The sequence below is a fragment of the Panthera leo genome, chromosome C2, assembly GCF_018350215.1.
Source record: "Panthera leo isolate Ple1 chromosome C2, P.leo_Ple1_pat1.1, whole genome shotgun sequence".
NCBI lineage: Eukaryota > Metazoa > Chordata > Mammalia > Carnivora > Felidae > Panthera > Panthera leo.
In genome coordinates, this window is record NC_056687.1 from 55,460,916 (window position 1) to 55,482,333 (window position 21,418).

Consider the following 21,418-nt stretch of genomic DNA (forward strand, 5'->3'; position numbering starts at 1 on the left):
GAAATAGTAGACTGAAAGGCAGAAAGGTCTTTCACAAACACAGAGCTTTCTCACTGGGTAGGATAAGATTATAAGCTTTTTGTTAGCCTTTAAAAGGACCTTTTTAAAATTTTTCTCCATGTGGAAATATCTCTGGCAGATTCAGGATCTAAGCTGCAGGCAGATTCACACTAAGAAGAAAATCTTTATTTTTACAGTTTAACATTGGTTCTATCACATGAGATAATTTTCAATTCATTATCTCATATCAAGATTGATTTGCTGATTTGGTTACAGCAAACAACATGACAAAGAAAATCCTATATAACCATGTAGAAGTTAATCTCTTAGACGATTTATATGATAATTATCATTTGAGAGGTAATTAAGATTTAATGTGATAGAACATCTAGTGATTTGATCATTCTGCTAAAGACTGGGTAGGTACTCTTGGATCAGGATGCTGAGTCAGAAGGGAAAATTGGTAAAATACCCATCTCAAAGTAAGTAGGCCCTTACCTATAGGGCAAATGCGAAAAAGAGGCTGGTTCTTTTATAACACTTACTCATTCATACATTGAACAAATATTGGTTCAACAAATAGGAATTGTGGTAGACAAGAGATGCAAAGATGGAAAGATGTAGATCCTTCCCTCACGGATTTAATCTGTTATCTATTGTAACAAGTCTCAATTTAAGCATAATTTGAATATGTGATGCAGACTTTATCTATGAAAAGTGGGTGGCGTGTTAATTCACAAGTTTATGTCTGTACTTCACAGCTTGTCTATTTCTGATTATGTAGTCTGGGAGCCAAAATCACCACTGTAGGAAGGGCATGGAGGCTCCAGGAAAAACAAAATATGTGAAATTATCTCTAGCCATTAAAACTTCAGCATGAAAACAGCAAGTGGAAATAAAAGCTATCTTTCTTAGGTAGAAGTAAAATTAGTGATGCCTCCTCAGTTCTTAGATGGTTTAAGGCTAGGGCTCCCCCACTGCACCCTCTTTCCACCAACAGTGGTTTGGGTGGGAAGCCATGCTTGAAGGGAAAGAACTTTGCTTCTCTGATCTTGTCTTCCTGCTTCCCCAAATCCCTGCCCTTCCTGCACTAGTAGGTCAAAAATGTGATCACTTTAAAGACAATGTAGCATCTATATTTAACAGAAAGTCATATACACACATCCTGGCATTTACCTCTGGGCCACTTTATTTTTCCTTTAAAATAGAATTCTACACAATTCTGGTCTTTTGATCTGTGTTAGAAGTATTATACAGTGGGTATATCATGGATTTGAGATCTAGACAATTCTGGATTTTAATCAAACTCTTGTAATTACTAGGCTTGTAGTCTTAGGAAAATGAGCATTGGTGAACTTCAGCTGTATCATCTGAAAAATACAGATTATAATATAATGCTTTCCATACAAAGCAGAGTTGATTTAAAAACAAAGGTACTGCTTTATCAGATGAAAATTAAGGTCTAAGAAAATTCCTGCCTGTTTATGGTAGATTTACCCTCTAATTTCAGAAATCAGTTCAGGTTTATGACTACTTTAAACACATCATGACTCCTTAGTTTCAGAGTCTGTTGCAAAAAACTTAGGACAGATTCTCAGCAGCTTTTTGCACGGTCTGCTTCTGGGTGACACTGAAACATGATTTTATGACAAAACAGGTCTCATCTCAGCCATTCTTCCATCTTAAGATGACTTCTTGGATTTCTGGGGCTCTGTAGGCTCCATTCACTTCCCCTCTTTACTAAATACACTAACCTAGTGCCCGGGACCAGACTTCTGGTTTTAGCTGTCCTCATCCATTCTCAAGAGGGAGGATCCTTGTGACAAGAGAACTTCTGAGTAGCCTTCCCAGACATCAAAGTGGATAGGGAGTTGAGGCCCTCACCGTGATCACTGCCACACTTGTAACCAAAATAGCTCCACATTTTCCAGCCTTCTGTTTGTTAGTTTTAATGTACAAATAACTGTAAGCCATGCTTTAACCCTTAAGAATTTCTTCCTAAGAATTCTTGAGGGGCGCCTGGGTGGCTCAGTCCATTAAGCACCCAACTCTTGGTTTCAGCTCAGTTCCTGATCTCACAATTTCGTGAGTTTGAGCCCCACATTGGGCTCTGCACTGACAGCAGGAAGACTGCTTGGGATTCTCTCTCTCCCTCTCTCTTTGCCCCTCCCCTACTCATGCTGTCTCTATCTCTCTTTCCAAAGAAATAAAAAAACTTAATAAAAAAAATCCTTGAGAAGTACAGATAGGTTTCAAAAGTCTTATTCTTTTTTTTATTAATTTTTAAAATATTTTTATTTACTTTTGAGAGAGAGAGAGAGAGACAGAGTGCGACCAGGGGAGGGGCAGAGAGAGAGAGGGAGAGAGGGAGACACAGAATCTGATGCAGGCTCCAGGCTCTGAACTGTCAGCACAGAGCCTGACGTGGGGTTCGAACTCACAAGCTGTGAGATCATGACCTGAGCTGAAGTCGGACGCTCAACCAACTGAGCCACCCAGCTCCCCCCCCCCCAAAATCAAATCTTATTCTTGATTGTCCTTTTGTCACACTTAGCTCTGTGTCACTGCTCTAGGTGTCTTTCCCCATATCTTTAGAATTCTTCATGCTGGCAGATCTTTCTATTGTCCATTCCCCAAAAACGTGGTGAAAGATCCTTCTTTTCAAGTGCTCCAAAGCACTGGCAATACAAGTGCCTTATCTTTAATAGGCTACAAAGAATGGATATTTTAGAAGAAAATTGGAACACTGAGCAAGAGAATAAAAATTTAGTATTAGATATCACTGCTCTGAGAATCCATTGACCATCCCCTTCACAGGGAATACCACTGGATTCACTTCTTAGTCTCTAACTGTACAAAGCCACTGCTAAGGTTTATACTCTTCCCCAGGACCAGGGGTCTATGCTTGGTCCTCTCACCCCAAGTTCAAGACAGCTACAGCCATGGCACAGTCCCTGGCAAAGAAAGTAAAAATTCAGTAAGCATGTACTCAGGACCCATCCCTTCAGCAACTTTCCCTTTTTCCTCCTGTATCATTGCTTCTTCTTGTTGTATTATTCCTTTCAATATATAAAGAGTATTGTCTCATTCAAAAAAAACAAAAGGAAAGAAAAGAAAACAAGAAAAGCTTCCTTGATACTAGATACTAGATACTTGATACTAGATTGCTACATCCCCATTGCTCTGCACCTTTTACGGCAAAACATGAAAGTTCCATCTATGTTCTGTCTGCATTTTCTGGCTTCTCCTCCTCTTCTCTTCTTTCCTGAACCTACTCTATTCAATTTTCTGCCCTCATGAGAAAAAATGAAATATGGCCTTTTGTAGCAACGTGGATGGAACTGGAGAGTGTGATGCTAAGTGAAATAAGCCATACAGAGAAAGACAGATACCATATGGTTTCACTCTTATGTGGATCCTGAGAAACGTAACAGAAACCCATGGGGGAGGGGAAGGAAAAAAAAAAAAAAAAGAGGTTAGAGTGGGAGAGAGCCAAAGCATAAGAGACTTAAAAACTGAGAACAAACTGAGGGTTGATGAGGGGTGGGAGGGAGGGCAGGGTGGGTGATGGGTATTGAGGAGGGCACCTTTTGGGATGAGCACTGGGTGTTGTATGGAAACCAATTTGACAGTAAATTTCATATATTAAAAAATTTAAAAAAATAATAAAAAAATAAAATTAAAAAAAAAATTTTCTGCCCTCAGTAATCTACCAACTCAGCTCTTGTCAAGGTCACCATTGAAATCCACATGGCGAAATGTTAGTGTCATTGTATACAGTCCATCTGTAGCATTTGATACATCGATGCTCTCTACTTCTTGAGACACTTCTCTAGGCTCTGGGTGCCCCCCCACCTCCATCTTTGATTTTCCTTCTTACCAGCGGCTCCTTCTCCTCTGCTGATTCCTGAACCTTTGACATCAGAGTGTTCAAGGCTAATCTCATGAAACTCTATCTATACTCATTCCATAAAGTAGTTTTATCTCCTCTTATGGCTTTAAAAAACGTTACACACTAATGGAGCCTAACATATATATCTGACAATTTGAAGAAATGCCTACTAAGCAAATCAAGGTAACACTTACCAGAATTCCTGATAGACCCCTAAGCTTGCTCTTTTTGCAACCTCACAACTTTCTGGCCCCTTAAAATAGCTTTATTTAGTTTTATAGAAATATCTTCCATTTTTATTTGGATGTTGGAATCCTACATTCATATCATAGAATTTCAGAGCTGAAAAGAAAAATAGTGATTAAATAGTTTAATAAACTTGTTTTATAAATAAGGAAATTGAAACTTAGAGAATTTATGTCCAAAGTCACTCGGATGGAAGTACTGATTTTTTTAAAAACTGAATTTACTTATTTAATCTACTTAGATAATAAAGTATTCAACCACTTTTCTAAAAGGACTTCTTCATAATAAAATAATGATGAAATTAAAACTTTAAAAATAGGGAATACAGAAAATATATGCTAAAGTAGAAAATTTGGCCCCCAGTAAAAGATATAATTAACATTATTTTAGACGTTGGAGTGTCAGTAAATGGGCTTTTTGGTCAGAGGACCATTTCAGACATGTTCAGAACAATGGACTAGCCTCTAGGATATGACTTTATTTATTAATCTATTTTTAATAGTAGTTGATCTTCTACATAAAACACTGCCAAATATTTGTGCTTAGAGTTTATTAGATATTTGCAATAGGCTGGAGCTATTTGGCATTGCCAAGTAAAAATATATTTTTTAATTTGTTGGTTAGGCAACTGTTCCTTTGTAATAGTTTATTTCGGATGATTAATCATTTGAGACCTGCCTGTAGACATAGGGCACTGCATTATAAATCACATCTTATTTTCATTCATAGGGAATGAAATGATATTCATTTTTTGGACATGATTTATCATTTGCAGGTTGTATCTGCTATCTATGTAAGCTAGGAAAATGGATGGATTGTCTTATTAAAAATTCTTCACCTTTTGCTATTATATTCTCTGCATAGCCAGAGAAAAACCATGAACAGGGACTACTCCATATCCCAATATTAAGCTGTATTGAATTACTGATGGAAAGAAAGGTTACAGATGAGTTCCTTTGTTATCAGATAAGAGAAAAACATGCCAACATCTGGACTTTTCAAACCATTTCATACAGGTATCATTTGATTTTTTTTTTTTTAGGACACCTACTTACTATTTACATATACTGCGCCTTCTTTCAGAAGCATAGGGAGTAACATAGGTGTTATGCCTTGAGATCAGTTAAGTGTTCTTTTTTCTTTTCATGCAGTTCCCTCCAGCTCATGATGATATGTAATCTCAAAGTTAAAGCAGTTGCTACTATTTTATGAAATGCCACTCTCACTGCCTGATATGTTCCTCTGTTCCCAGCCTGCCATTGTGAAAGCTGGTCACCAGGACCATTGTCACTGTCTGGTGACAATGGTAAGATGTCTACTCTAATCCTAAAAGGATTACTCAGATGAAGCTGTAAGGAAATTTAATCAAACATCAAGAGCAAATAATATTTAGGGCTTTTGGACCAGACTTACATTACAATCCTAGCACTGCGAGTTACTATCCTTGTCTTTGGCCACTTTAACTCTAGGAGTTGCAAATTCCTTGTATGCACAGTGGGGATTTAAAAAGAAAAAGCATCTCAGAATTGTTCTGAGGGTTGAATGAGCACTGGCATAAAGAAAAGCTTTCCGAACTGGTACTTATTGCTGGCATTACACATAAGGCTAAGGAAAATAATGTTAATCTAGCTGATTCTCAGACTTCCCGTCTGTAAAGTGGGAAATAATATTTCTGCAGAATTTCCCTAGAACTTTGGTATAATGTATATAAAACATTTAGCACAACATCTGGATAGAATAGGTGATCAGTCATTTTGCTACACCTTCCAACCTGACTCTACAATATTTCTTCGGCCTTTTATTTCCTAAGCATCACTGTCAATTAGTATTTAGTAAACACAGTTTCAGCAGATGATTCAGAGTAATAGTCTGGGGATGTAAACAGGCAGTATAATGTATAATTAAGACCATAGATAACCTAGGTTCTAGTCACAGCTCTGACACTGACTAGTCTTCTCACCTTCACATTATAGGACTTCTTTGTGCCTCAAGTTCCTTATCTATTAAATGGGAATGCTATAGTGCCTATCTGGTCAGATTGTTTTGAGAATGGAATAAATGAATAAATGAACTTGCAGTTCCAGTAACATCTGACAACCATTAAGTGCTAAATAAGTATTTGCTGTTATTATCTGAACAGTCCAAACAAACCCTATTCAAATGAACACACACACAGGCACACAGGCACACATGTGCTCTACCTTGGTTGGCTGCGGTTAAACAAGAACATATAATCGTATATTGAATTTAGCTGAGAAACCAGGTAAGAACTGTGTATAAAGTGGATTCTAATAAGATAAATTATTTTTCATTATTATAGGGAGGATGAGTATTATATTGAAGACACACCAATTTATGGTAACTTAGATGATGTGGTCCCAGGTAAGTTTTATGTTTCCAGAAATTATATTTATCTACAAATTAATATCCCTCCCCTTACTCCCACAGCATTTTGAGGTGGCTTATTTTTGGTTGCAATCACATTTAAACTTCCCAAATGGTAACCATAAATTCAACAATATTTAGCATTTTATTTAGTATATATTTCCAAAGCTACATATTGTAAATTGTGTTGAAATACTCAGTGTAAGTCAACATCCTGTTTTTCTATATTCTCTTTGTTTTACTCTAGAAGAAATGTGAATACAGGAAGACCCTGTTACTATGAATTTTGACACACACAATTCTATGAAATAAAGCTATTTCTAGAACAGAAAATAGCTCAGGGAAACAGTGCTTGGCACTGTCTACAAAAGCAAATCTACACTGAATAATCTGGAACAATGAACACGTACTCTGGTTTCCTGTATTTTATCTGCTCAGGTTAAGTAGAGAATCTAGGGCTACGTTAAGGGCAAATGGGGAAAGAAAAGAGCTACATCGACACTGAGTGGGTTACATTTTTTTGTTCTTAGGTAACAAGTACTTTTCAATTCCCAGCTTCCCGTATTCCTTGGAACATCCCAACCACTCCAAAACAAAATGCCACTAAACTCCTTAAAACAGATAACAATGATCTGATCCCAGAGCTCTGATTAGAGAAGCCATAAGGGTAAATGCTAGTACTTAACGCCATCCTGGCCCTACAAGTCCTTCACTTAATTCCTGATAGGAAAGTTAGGGGTTAACAGAGATTTCCAGGAATGGACTAAACTCTCTGAATCTCTGTGTATCAAAACACCATGCAATTCTCCTAAAGTTAGGAATGTGAGACTATTAAAGGCTTCAAAATATTATTTAATCTTTGTCTTTCCCTTCTTTGTAAAGTGTCTTCTAGTCTCTATACTCTGAGAAATCAAAACTACTTTTTAGGACTATCTTATAATTTGCCCTCCTGTTTCACCTTGCAGAATCGTGGTACCCACCTATAATATCTGAGGTTTCAATTCTTACGTACTCTCGTGGTGCAAAACCCACCATATCTGCAATTTCTGTATCTAAGGGAACACAGGTGCCACCCCACAGGCTCTGATTTAGTAGGGCCAGAATATGGTTTAGGAATTTGCTAGTTGACAAATCTCCAGGTGATTGTCATGCATGTTTTCCATGGACCATTCTTTGAGAAACATCACTCCTCTGTGTTACTTTTCAGAAATGGTTGAATGATTATAAGATAACTTGCATTATATTAGTAAATGTATCTTTCTTTATGTGGGATCAAAGTGGTGCAATCCACATTTCTGTCAGTTGACAGGCCATCCTACAAGTCACTCTTTCTCTCTTTCTTTTCCCTTTCATATAGGCCTGTCTGGGGGGAAAGAAAGGGATGGATAATTTATTATGCATGTCCCTACAGGATGAAATGAGCACAGGTCTGCTGGCTGTTGCACAAAAGCTCTAAGTACTTAGGACCAGCATTTCATAGTTCCATACCCTCAAAACAGCCTGGCTGAACTGTCACTGATATATGGGACAAAAGTCATAATCTAAACATTCTTTTTCAAAAATAGGACATAGATTTCGAAGGGGCACATGCACCCCAACGTTTATAGCAGCACTATCAACAATAGCCAAAGTAAGGAAAGAGCCCAAATGTCCATCAATGGATGAATGGATAAAGACGTGGTGTATGTATATATACAGTGGAGTATTACTCGGCAATCAAAAAGAATGAAATCTTGCCGTTTGCAACTACGTGGATGGAACTGGAGGGTATTATGCTAAGTGAAATTAGTCAGAGAAAGACAAATATCATATGACTGCACTCATATGAAGACTTTAAGATACAAAACAGATGAGCATAAGGGAAGCAAGAATAATATAAAAACATGGAGAGGGACAAAAACATAAGAGACTCTTAAATACGGAGAACAAATGGGGTTACTAGAGGGGTTGTGGGAGGGGGGATGGGCTAAGGGGCATTAAGGAATCTACTCCTGAAATCATTGTTGCGCTAGATGCTAACTAACTTGGATATAAATTAAAAAAAATAAATTAAAGGGGTGCCTGGGTGGCTCAGTTGGTTAAGCGTCCAACTCTTGGTTTCGGCTCAGGTCATGATCTCATGGTTTATGGGTTCAAGCCCCACGTCAGGCTCTGTGCTGACAGCACGGAGCCTGCCTGGGATTCTGTCTCCCTCTCTCTCTGCCCCTCCCCTGCTCGCTCTCTCTCTCTCTCTCTCTCTCTCTCTCTCACTCTCTCTCTCCCTCTCTCAAAAAATAAATAAATAAACATTTTTTAAAAAGTTGAAAAAATAAATTAAATAAGAATTTAAAAAAACATAAAAAAATAGGACATAGGTTTTAAAATGATTCTGAGTATGGGGTGCCTGGGTGGCTCAGTCCATTAAGCATCTGACTTTGACTCAGGTCATAATTTCACAGCTCCTGAGTTTGAGCCTCGCGTCATGCTCTGCACTGACAGTGTAGTGCCTGCTTGAGATTCTCTCTCTCTTCCTCTCTGCCCCACCACTCCAAAATAAATAAACTTAAAAAAAATAATAAATAAATAAAATGCCTTTAAGTAAAACTTCTCACTTATGGAAAGAATTGCCAAATTTCAATCATCAGTGCATGTGTACTATACTGTGCCACCACCGTGCACCATTTGCAATCATGGCTAAATAGAACACATGGGATCTCTAACATCTAAATGGTAGTTTAAGTTGAGCCTGTCATGTCCTGAAATGGCATAAATTAATATGATCTAGTCCTTATCCTAAGTGACCTTCTTTTGTCTTATTGGTAATGCTGCAGGGCAAAAGACTTCTCCACATTCTGAAGCATAAAATGGTTTGTGCTTCCTTATTTTTTTGCATCTCCAAAAAATGACAAATCAAATGACTCTTGGGGGTTTCACATTTACAGCTATATGATGTTTGGGTTGTGTATTTTTATTGGCACCAGCATTTTTCATTTTTCCACTGTAAATCATGATCTTTTCAACTCATCAGAACCAGTGGATGAAAATTGTTATGAACAAATGAAAGCACGACCTGAGAGATCTGCAAATGAACTGCAAAAAGCCACTGCACCTGCACAGGTGAGCTTTGTTTTCTGTATTATGGATCAAGCTCAGCCTAGATCACAGCACAGCTACATGTTTCAAGAACACAAAAGCAGCACATGCTGATTCACACCTGAAGCAGCCCAAGATTTTACAGGCTGAATCAACGTCAAATTCTGGGACCTGAGCTCTAAAGGGAACCTCAAAGGCAAAGCAAACAGTGCTCGGAAACACACTTGAAAAGTCAGAATTGTGTACCATTACAAAGGCAATAGATTGAAAGGAAAAGTGGTTCTCTTCTTAGTCAATGAAGCTTTTTCTTTCAGGTTGAAAAAAAATTATGTGCATCACAAAGATAAATACAAAAGTTGGCACATATATAATGCTCAAAAGACCTAGATGTCAGGAATTTATGGGGGCAAGGGGAGAAGAGGAGGGGATAGGGAGAGAGAGGCGGGAGGACGGAGGGAGAGAGAAAGAGAGAGGGCTTTACTTAAAAGATAAATGAGCTGGATATAAAAGGCCATACTTCTATTTTATAAGGCAAATGAGTATAAATTTTGGTATATTTTCTATGGGCGTGGGCTAATGGCAAGAGATTTTCACATAGCTTGTATAGGGTTAGGCAGGACAAAGTGTAAGCAGGAACATATGAAAACCCAAGAAGAAATGGATAGTTTTTCCCTTTTGTACCACAATCAGTTCAACCTCCTCAGACATAGCACTGACTTCATCAAAAGCCATTCACAATTCTTAGTCTACATGCTGTTGACATGTCATAAATTTCAGTTAAAAGAGTTCTTTTTCCTCCCAGATTTTCTCTCTTCAATTTTGTGCTCTCTTGCTACTCTCTAGAAATTGTCATAGGCCCAGCACTTCCAATGCAGCTATTATGTGTCAGACCTTATCATATGTGCTTTACATGCATTATCTTCTTGGTCTTATGAGGGAAGCAGCATTATTTCTCCCATTTGACAGAGGCGTGAGAAGGATGAAAAACATGTTCTAAAGTGCTCAGATACTACATACAAAGAGGATCTAAACTTAGTCCTGTATAACAGAATGTATTCTCCTCCTTAAGATGGGTCATATCTTGTAAACCTCCCATTAATACAGAGTTTTTCTCTTTTTCCTTTTATGAATTAGTTAAGAAATCAGAATTCTTGGAGTTTTTAAGAAACCAAGATGTGGTAAGGTTTAAGCAAAATGTGAAATCATCTTCTGATGCAAAACCTGTTACCCGATGCTAAATTAAGGGTAAATTTTTTTTTAATAAAAGGTAGGAAGAAGTGCATATTGGGGTACCTGGGTGGCTCAATTGGTTAAGCACCTGACTCTTGATTTTGGCTCAGGTCACGATCTCACAGTTGTGAGTTCGAGCCCCAAGTCAGGCGCTACGCTGACGGTGCAGAGCCTGCTTGGAATTCTCTCTCTCTCCCTCTCTCTCTGCCCCTCCCCAACTCATGCTTTCTGTCTCACTCAAAATAAATAAACTTAAAAAAAAACTTCATGTTATAATAGGATCTGCTAAATCCATAATAAAAAGAAAATCTCTCAAAGGTTAAAATATAACCACACCATCATAAATGTAGAGATTCAAAGCACCATAACTATAAAAGAACTAAAAATTCTTTTTTAAGTGTATTTATTTTGGGAGAGGAAGAATGTGTGTGTGCATGAGCAGGGGAGGGGCAGAGAGAGGGATAGGGAGAATCCCAAACAGGCTCCCCTCTGTCAGCATGGAGCCTGATGTGAAGCCTGATCCCATTAAATGGGAGATCATTAATGATGGCTCAACTGACAGAGCCACCCAGGTGCCCCCAAAGAACAGAAAATTCTTAATAAAAGTTGCTATTTAGTACATATGAATTGTGCCTCATCTGGCTTTTACTCAAGTGGAAATTGTGGCAAGTTTAAAATGCCTTTAACAGTCTGCTATTTTGTAAATGATATATTTAAAGACAGTTCTAAAGAGGTTAGCCTTTATTCTATTATGCCCTTCTCATAAATTTGGTTTCACACATTAAATATAATTTCTTTATATTTGCTCAATTCTATTTTATTAGAATGATCATTATCATCAAAACCATTACCCAATTTGCTACGACAATACTTGCTTTGTTAACTTTGTTCAATTACAAAAGCATAAGGAGCCTACAATACTATGCAGAAAGCGTTACGGATAAAGTGTCTGTTGGAAAAAGAAACAAGCTCCTCGCCCTTTAAAATGATGTATACAGTTCAGATGTTGTAATTTTAATACCCAAGTCTACCATTAACTAGGAAGAGATCATCAGGAAACCTAATAGTAAAAAGAGTCCACACAGTTCCCATATCCTAAAACACATTGAGGACCACAGTGTGAGCTTGCGCCTCTTCTCTTCATGTCACAGTTTCCCACTGATGTTGCCTTTCCCTCCTACGTCAGAAGTACCTACTTTCCTTTCCAAAGCCAATACCTTATTTATGCTCATGACCATTTCTCCTTTCAAGATCTTGCATCTTCAATTATTTAATTTGTCTCCATTTTTTCTTTAAAGGATCATTATTATTTACCTACTAATATGCACAAATCACCCCAATATTTAAAAACAAACAAACCAACAAAATTTGCTATCAACCTGTGTTTCTCTATAATCCCTAAACTGATTCTTACTCTCCTCTGCTGTGTCTATAGATACACATTCTTTTACTCCTGGCTATATAATTCCCACCCATCCGCTCACCTGAAACCACACTCTGGAAGTCAAGTGAATCATTTTTAATTTTTTTAAAGTTTATTTATTTACTTAGAGACAGAGAGAGAGCACAAGTGGGGGAGGAACAGAGAAAGAGGGAGACAGAATCCCAAGAAGGCTCCACCTTGTCAACACAGAGCCCAATGTGGGGCTCAAACTCACAAACTCATGAACCGCGATATTATGACCTGAACCGAAATCAAGAGTCAGATGCTTAACCAACTGAGCCAACCAGGCACCCCCAGAAGTGACTCTTCATGTACAATCTGTGATCCTTTCTTGGGACTCCCATTTTCTGAATTCTGTAGTGCTTGATAAAGTTGACCAACTGTTGACCGGACATACATTATTTGGAATGCTTTCAGTTAAAAGTACAGAAACCAGATTCAAATGACTTTAGCATAAAAGGGAAATAACTGCCTCATGTAACTGGGACATGTAGGGTGTATTTTGTTTTTGAGATGACTGAATATGAGGACTCTCTCCATTTCTCTTCCCTGCTTCTCTTGGTTAATGACTTCCTTCTCTTCTATTACCAGTGGACTCTTCCATGGACTGGGCAAGCCATGGGGAGATCCAGATTTTCTTCCTCCCAGTCTCAAGGAAAAAAACACATTTTCTGTTCCTACATCTGTACATAAATCCCAAAGATGCCATATAATTAGCTCTGCTTAAATCACATGTCCATTCTTGGACCAACTTCTGTTGCCAACTTCTGTTCTGTGGTATGATTGGTTCCAGCCTGGGTCACATGCTTAGTCTTGCACTAGGAGTGGGGTACAGCACTGTAATTGACAGCCTCTCTCAGACCAGACAGAGGAAAAGAGTTTCCCAAAGGACAATGGGGAATTTATCAAAGAAAAATGATAGAACAAAGGGCTGGACAGACAAAAAAGATATCCATCCCTTTGTATCACTGAGTGCCTTCTAGTTATTTTTGAACATCACTGATGTCTCCTTCTCTGTTTGGGCAAAGGCAAAGGAAGTAGAAGTACAGGGTGTGTGCAGAAAGCAGTAAATTGTTCACTTTCCCTGGAATACACTTTTGGGGAGGGGGCAGGTAGTGAGAATCAAAATGAAAAGGTGAAGTACAAACATGGAAGACCTTGAATGTCAGAATATGAAATTCAGATTTTATAGGCTAAAATTTTGGAGACAGAATGGGAAAAATATGAAAGTTGCACCTGAAGAAGACAATCTGAAGATAGCACACAGGCTAACTGGCAAAGGGAAGAGACTAGAACCAGGATACCAGTGAGGCAGTCATTGCAATTTCCCAGGAATTACTATTTTAGGAATAAAAAGTCAAAGATACTAGAGAGGTTGCAAAGAGAACCATCTCTTCCACCTGGTAACAAAGATAAAACATATAATTCTTAGCATGAAAATGGGTGCAACAGGGACATGCTTACCGATACATTCAAAGGTCTGTTAATCTGAGTGTCGCTTCCTTACTCCATGCCCCACAAATTGATATAATTTTGGCCTACTCTTAAAGGTGAATCCTTAATACAGAAATTTGTGGTTTACTCAATGGCTGTCCTGCAGTTTTAGCCTACAACTTCGAATAACTATAATCCCCCAATTTATCTTTGGACAGTGATTATAGCTTCCATATATATTATCTCTATTCCTAACCCTGTAAGATAGGTACTCTCAATTTATAAGCAAGAAAATTGAGGCTCAAATAGTTTTTTAAAACTGCCCAAAGTCTCATGATCAGTATGTTATAGAGCAGGGATTCAAGCCTAGGCCTTCCAACACCAAATTCAAGGTTTTGCCTTCAGCCTGTTTGTTCCCCCAAGTTTCTGCAGTCTTCTGTCCTTCTTATTCTAGTATTGACCCAGGTCTAGGCCAGAGAGGACCTCTTGGATGCAAATGAATACTCCAAGGACAACTTAAAATGAGCTCAAAGGAAATCTGGGGAAAGGCAGGCAAAGAGGAAATAAAAGGGGGAAGTTGGAAAATGTAATTCTTGCCAGACGCCACTCACATAAATGGATACTCTTATCTTTATACTTCTGAATCTTTATACTCCTGAATCTCAAAAGTAGAAAAATTGGGGACTTTTATGGGTACCGTCAAATGACCAGTTATTAAACATGGGTAAAGTACATTTTGAGATTCATTAAATTCCTTCCTATCATGCTCGTTCCCGGTTTAACAAATTAGAGTATTGTCACTTGGTAAAAGCAACACAGAGCAAGAGCTACATAAGGTAAAGGCAGGGGGAGATGCACATAAAGGTCCATCTAAAATGTTCATGTCTATTTTGTGTATAAGAAAGAAATAAAAATATACATACAAAAATCTCATCTCAAAAGTCTTGAGGCTTGAGTTGACTATTGTTTTTTGTTTTCATCCTAACTGCCAAATTTGGCAAAACAAGGTAGCCAGAGCCCAGAAAACAAGCTGCTTGTTTTTCATAGACCTTAGAAATCCCCAGAAGTCATCAAAGTTAAAGAATGAGCTAACAATAAAAAATTAACATGCCTTTCTTTTTAGACAACCGAGGAAGCACAGGTATTCTATTCCTTCGTGGATCACAACTCTGAGGGGAAGCGCAGAAAGCCCAAGAAACAGAAGACTGATCTGTCACACAAGGACGAGGAAACCCAGTTATGTGCTGCAGATGCCGTCCTTTCTAACACCACTTCAGTAGACAACTTCCCATTTGAGAGCCAGGAAGTAGAGGAAAATGTTCATGATGACCCCATCAGACTATTTGGATTGATTCGTGCAAAGAGAGAACCTATAAACTCGCTGGACTATGATATAGCTCAGTAATCTGGCTCTTACTGGAAATGTTAAAGAAAATAACATGATTTGGGAGGGTGACAATCTAAATCATTTGCTAGTCGGATGGTGGCTTACCTCTTATCCACAGCTTATGTTCATGCACACCAAATGTAGTGCCATGAAAATTAGTTATTTGAATTGGCTTAACAAATGCCTAAGTAGTAAAATGTAAAACAAAATCAAGTTCGCCAACTGAGCCTAATAACAAAGTCACAATTTCACCAACAATGCTTAATACTCAGTGAAACAAAATTAAAAAAAAAAAATTTTTAAGCATAAGTATATTCTAGAACATGTTGAAAGAAAAGTAAAAGTCACTTTTTAAAAGGCATTTTTACTGTCTCATCAATATGAAATACCCCTTAATTGAAAGAAATTTCTGATTGAAAGCCATGGGACATCAAATATATTCCTAATAGAAGTAGAAGAATCTTCTTAAAAAGTATTTTCCCCAGAGGAACTACCTTTATTACTTTTAAAAATTATTATAAATTTAATGCATGTCCCTTATAACAATAAACAACTATAACAAAGAATTTAGATATTTCACTAGCCAGAGATAATCACTATGAGCAACATTCTATATCCCCTTCTAGAAATTTTTCTGGACATGCCTATGTGCATACATCCATTGTTTTGTTCTTTCTTTTATACCAAAAAAGGGAGTGATTATTTTATACATATTATTTAAACTTTTTTCACTTAATATATTGGGGGTTTATTTTTCTTGTTTTTTTTTAAACTATAACTAAATACAGTTACATATTATAATTTTAATGCCTGCATAGCAATTCACTGATGACATTAGAATTTATTTAAATAATTTGAAAGTGTATTCAGCTATTTTCCGAGTTCTGTTTTTCATTTTTACATATAATTATTGTAATGAGAATGCATCTCCACACGTGTTTAAGTACTTACCTGACTTCGTCTTGAGGCTACATGCCTAGAAAAGGAATTGCTGCTCTAAAAGGTATGCATAGTGAGTCTCCATAGAACATACTTCTAAAAGGTCAAGAGTTTGTTCAAAGTATGTGTCCAATTTAAATTCCTGTAAGGCCCTCCAAAAAGTTATTTAAAAAACTTTCTGTTATCTTTCTCCATTTGGAATAGGAGTTTAACTGGGTTTCAAATCATCACTGACCAAGAAAAGTGTACATATGAGCTGTCAGTCCTGCCCTCTGACCAGAGCTTCATGGATTTTATTCATTCTTTCTTCAATTCTATTGGGCTCCTACTGGTGTATAGGTACCAAGTTAGACATTGGTGTACAATGAGAGAAACAGAGACCCTGCCTCCATGGAACTTACAGATGAGTAGGAAAGATGAGTATCAGCTTAACAAAGTATAGCTACTAGTAAAAAACAAATATTATTAAGAAAATAGAAGAATGAGAAATGATAATAGAGAGAGAGCATCTCTGAAGAGAATGTTTTAATTCTGAGAACTGAACAATGAGGAGCCGCCAATGTAAAGAGAGAGGAAGGAAGAGCATGTTGTATAAGAATTCTATCCATATTTGGAAGTAACAGCTTCTGTCAATAACTATTCCTATTATGAACTGGTAAAAAACTAAATGCCAATGCCAAAGTAAAATATTTGAAAGTTGTCCATAATGCCATAAAAAATCCAAAAAATATTAGTGTCTAAGGACAAAAGAAAAAAGAATCAGGTTTCTGACTTTAGAGAACCACAGAAACATAGGAAATAATAATTAACAATGATATATTGACTTTAAATTTAATTTCCAAAATAAAATAAAATCTTTGTTATTGTATATGTTTATGTTACATTTCTGTACATAGCATGGTTCAGTAAAAATAAAGTTTGATTGTATTTTGGCAGTTAGTTTTTCCTACATCATTCACCTACATTATTCACTTAACCCCTAAACATATTTGAATTTTTTGCCTCTAGTTTATATCATTTGCATTCCACTCTATTTTGAGTTTTATGCATCAAATATACTTGATGACTGATAATTTGGAAGGTTTTTAGCTATGAATTCAAATTCCCTAATAGATAAAAGATTATTCAAGTTTATCTATTTCCTGTTGAGTGAATGTGGTAATTTGTGTCTTTTGAGGAATGTGTCCCTCTCATCTAAGTTGTTAAATTTACGGCATAAAGTTGATCAAAATATTCCCATATTATCCTTTTAATATCTTAAATCTAGTGATTTAACCTCTCTTTGATACTAGGAATTTGCTTCTTTTTTTCCTCTTATCTCTCCAGTTAGAGATTTATCAATTTTATTGATTTCCTCAAAGAACCAGTTACTGTTGACATAATTTTTCCATTGTTTTTATATTTTGTGTTTCATTGGTGGGTCCTCTGATCTGTATTATATTATTTCTTCTGTTTATTGGGTTTCATTTGTTCTTTTTTTAGCTTTTCAAGGTGGAAGCTGAGCTCAGTAATGAGACTTTCTTCTTGTCTAGAATAGGCATTTAGTTTCATAAATTTCCCATAAATTTTGATATATTGTGTTTTTATTTTTATTTATTTCAAATATTTCTACTTTCCCTTTGATTTCTTCTGTGATCCATAGGTTATTTAGAAGTGTGTTATTTAGTTTCCAAGTATTTGAAGAGTTTCCAGATCTCTTTCTTATTGATTTCTAATTTAACTCCATCGTAGTAAGAAAACATATGACTTGAATCCTTTTAAGTTTATTGAGCTTTTCTTTAATGCTCAGAATATAGTCTATCTTGGTAAATGATGATATGCACTTGAAAAGAGTGCATAGTCTATTTTTGTTGGATAGAATGTTCTCTAAATGCCAATTAGATTAATTTGGTTGATAGAGCTTTTCAAGCTTTCTATGTCCTCTATATTTAAAATTCATTTTTATAGGCAGCATGTAGTTTGTTTGCTTTTTTAATCCAATCTGAAAATCTCTGCCATTTAATTGGGGTATTTAGACCATTCTCATTTAATGCAGTTACTGGTATGGTTAGGTTCAAAGCAACAGTCTTGATTATCTGTTTTCTATTTGTCTCATCTATTCTTCATTCATCTTTTTCCTCTTTTTGTGACTTCCTCTATATTACAGTTGACATTTAAACAATACAGGGGTTAGGAATACGACCTCCTCAATAGTAAAAAAAAACCCACATATAACTTTTGACCCCCTTCCAAAAACTTAACTACTAATAGCCTCCCGTTGACCAACAGCCTTACCAATAAACATAAACAGTTGATTAACACATTAGTTTGTATGTTATATGTATTATATACTGTATTCTTATGACAAAGTATGTATGAAAAATAAAATATTATTAAGAAAATCACAAGTAAAAGAAAATACATTTACAGGACTATACTGTATTTATATTTTTTAAAAAATCTGCATATAAACAAACCATGTAGTTCAAACCCATGTTGTTCAAGAGCCAACTATACATTTGTATATTTTATGACTCTTTTTTATCTTTATTGTTGGATTAGTAGTTATAAGTGTGCTGTGTTATTTTAGCGGTTGCTTAGAGTTTATAATAAACATCTTTAACCTATCACAGTCTACACTTAAATGATATACTACTACTTTGGTATAGTATAAGAACCTTAAAACAGTGTACTTCCATTTCTGCCCTTCTGGCTTTTGTGCTCTGGGTTTTATTTATTTTATACATTGTTATTAATTTTTCCTTTAATAAGGAATTCTCCTTGCTATGTCCTTTAATAAAGTCAATTCTTATTTTCAGAGATTTAAGTAGCAATAATAAGCGCCTTCATGGTTATCTCGGTAGTTAATATTTCCAGAACACTTCAATACTTTTGTAGAGCCAGGCTTCTATCTAATACCATCATTCTTGTGCTAAAAGGACTTTCTTAAACTTTTTTTTTTTTTTTTTTTTAGAACAGGTCTGCTGGTGATGAATTCCTCCAGCTTTTATGTATCAGAAAAAGTCTCTTTTTGCCTTCATTTTTGAGAGCTATTTTCTCTGGGTAAAAAATTTTAAGGTTTAGTTTGGCTATATATTTCTCTCAGTAATTTAAAGATACTGCTTTACTATTTTCTCAGTTACATTGTTTCCAAAGAAATAATCTAGTGTCATATTTGTCTTGGTCCCTGTGTTATTTGTTAATTTTCTCTGATTGTTTTAAGATTTTCTTTATCACTAGTTTTAAACAATATTCCTTTGAGTAGTTTTTGTTTGTTTTTATGTGTCTTGTAGTAGGAGACTGCTTAGCATCTTGAATCTGTGTAATTATAGTTTTTACCAATGTGGACAAAAATGACTAATATTTCTTTAAATACTTTTTCTGTGCCCTCTCACCCACCCATTTTCAAGTTCTTCAATCACTTGCAAATTATCCCACATTTCACTGATATGTTTATTTCAGTCTTTTCTCTGAGTTTCATTTTGGATAGTTTCTTTTGCTATGTCTTCAAAGTCATTAATCTTTGCTTCTAAAATGTTTATCTGCTAGTAATCTAAGATAGATATTTTTTAATCTCAGACAATTTAGTTTTTATCTCTGTAAATTCAGTTTGAGGTTTTTTTTCTCATTTTTCACATCTCTATCAAACATGATTAATCTTTCTTCTCACTTCTTGGATGTATTGAATGCAGCTATAACAACTGTTTTAATGTTTTTATCTACTAATTCTATCATCTCTGTCATTCTGAGTTTCAACAGACTGATTTTCCTCATTATGGATTGTATTTTCCTACTTTTAAAAATTCCTAGTGATTTTTTACTGGGAGAAGATATTCTGAATTTTATTCTGTTTGGAGATTCATATTTTACAATCACATATATACTCTTGAGCTTTGTTCTGGAAAGTGGTCATGTTACTTGGATACAACCTGATCCTTTAGAGTCTTGCTTTTGAACTTTGTTAGGCAGGGGGCATCTGGGTGGCTCAGTTGGTTAAGCATCTGACTATTGATTTCCGCTAAGGTCGTGATCTCACAGTTCGTGAGGTAGAGTTCCACGTTGGGCTCTGTGCTGACAGTGGAAAGCCTGCTTGAGATTCTCTCTCCTTCTCGCTCTACCTTTCCCCTGCTTTCTTTCTCTAACTCAAAATAAATAAACAAACTTTAAACTAACTAACTAACTTTGTTAGATAGGACCAGAGCAGGGTCTTGCCTCAGTAGTAGACTAACTTTAACTTAGATTAAAAGCTACTCTGGCCCTCAGGAATTTTGAGGTGTTCAACTCTGGCTATGGAAAACAGGTACTCTGCCCAGTCTCTTATGAGCCCTGGGCACTGTTTTTTCTAATCTTTTTTAGGTGGGTCTTTCCCCCAGGCTTTTGGTAGCTTCCTTACATGCATGCACTAATCCATATTCAGCTGAATACTCAAAGGGGACTCTGCATATTTTCAGAACCCTGTGTACAGTTCTCTCACCTCCAGTATTGCCACTTCTTGGCTTCTCTTGACATGAAGCTTCATCTTCTAAGTTCTGGCGATCAATGGAATATCTACATGGAATATCTACATGGAATATCAAGATGTAATTTCATCTTGACCAGAAGCAAAACTCCAAGTACCTCATATCACTTTAGTGTAATTCTACAATATATTTTTAGTGGGATTTAGTGTATTCTATAACCTAACCTGTAGTCTTTTAAATGTTAATTAGTAAGTTATGAATTACTGATCATTATGCAATTATTAAGGGAACATATATGTTTTACCTGTGGCAGTTCTCAGGGCTTATATCCCAGGGGAGTCTCATTATAAGCTTTCACATTTCAACTGAAAAAAAAAAAAAAGATGTACAGATGGAAATAAAGAGAAAATTTGTGACTAGAAAACAGATGAATTCCAAACTCTTGAGATTTTCACTGAGAATGTTAAAGCTTGAACAAGTTTAATTCGAATCTCAAGAAAAAGAGCAATAACTCATTTCCCTTTGGTATTAAAGGGCTTATTTCTGACAAAGTAAAGGTAGGGTGAATAGTTTTAAAATATGCTCTAAATCTCCTTTGAGGTTTTGTCTTCACTTGATTAACAGAACAGACAATTTATATTAAGACACTAAAACCAGGAAAAATCAAAATTTAGAGAAGGGAACAAGAAAGAATACAAAGCCAAGAGAGGTACTCTCTTCATGCTGCTTGTTGTTCCTTTAACCTGTTCTGTGGGAAAACACCCTAAACTACTTTCCACTACCTACAAAATCATGGCTGCCTGGATCAAAGGCAGATAACTGAATTAAGACAGCTAACTCATCTTCTGAAACAATCAGTATGCAACAGATTGAACAGTGATCACAGAAGGCAGAGCCATAAGGGTGCCATAAGGTAGAAATGGGGCATAATTACAGAGGACAGAAACCAA

At 36.2% G+C, this 21,418-nt stretch overlaps 1 protein-coding gene across 3 annotated transcripts in view; it reads left to right on the forward strand.

Moving 5' to 3' along the window:
• The window catches only part of LOC122229658 (T-cell receptor-associated transmembrane adapter 1), a 38,485-nt gene extending 22,660 nt beyond the window's left edge, over window positions 1-15,825 (forward strand). For all 3 annotated transcript variants that reach the window (XM_042955002.1, XM_042955004.1, XM_042955003.1), the window contains 3 exons: window positions 6,459-6,520; window positions 9,531-9,619; window positions 14,827-15,825. In XM_042955002.1, the coding sequence (XP_042810936.1) occupies window positions 6,459-6,520; window positions 9,531-9,619; window positions 14,827-15,108 (433 nt within the window). In that variant the 3' untranslated portion in view covers window positions 15,109-15,825. The remainder of the gene's footprint in view (window positions 1-6,458; window positions 6,521-9,530; window positions 9,620-14,826) is intronic.
• The last annotated feature ends 5,593 nt before the right edge of the window (window positions 15,826-21,418 follow it).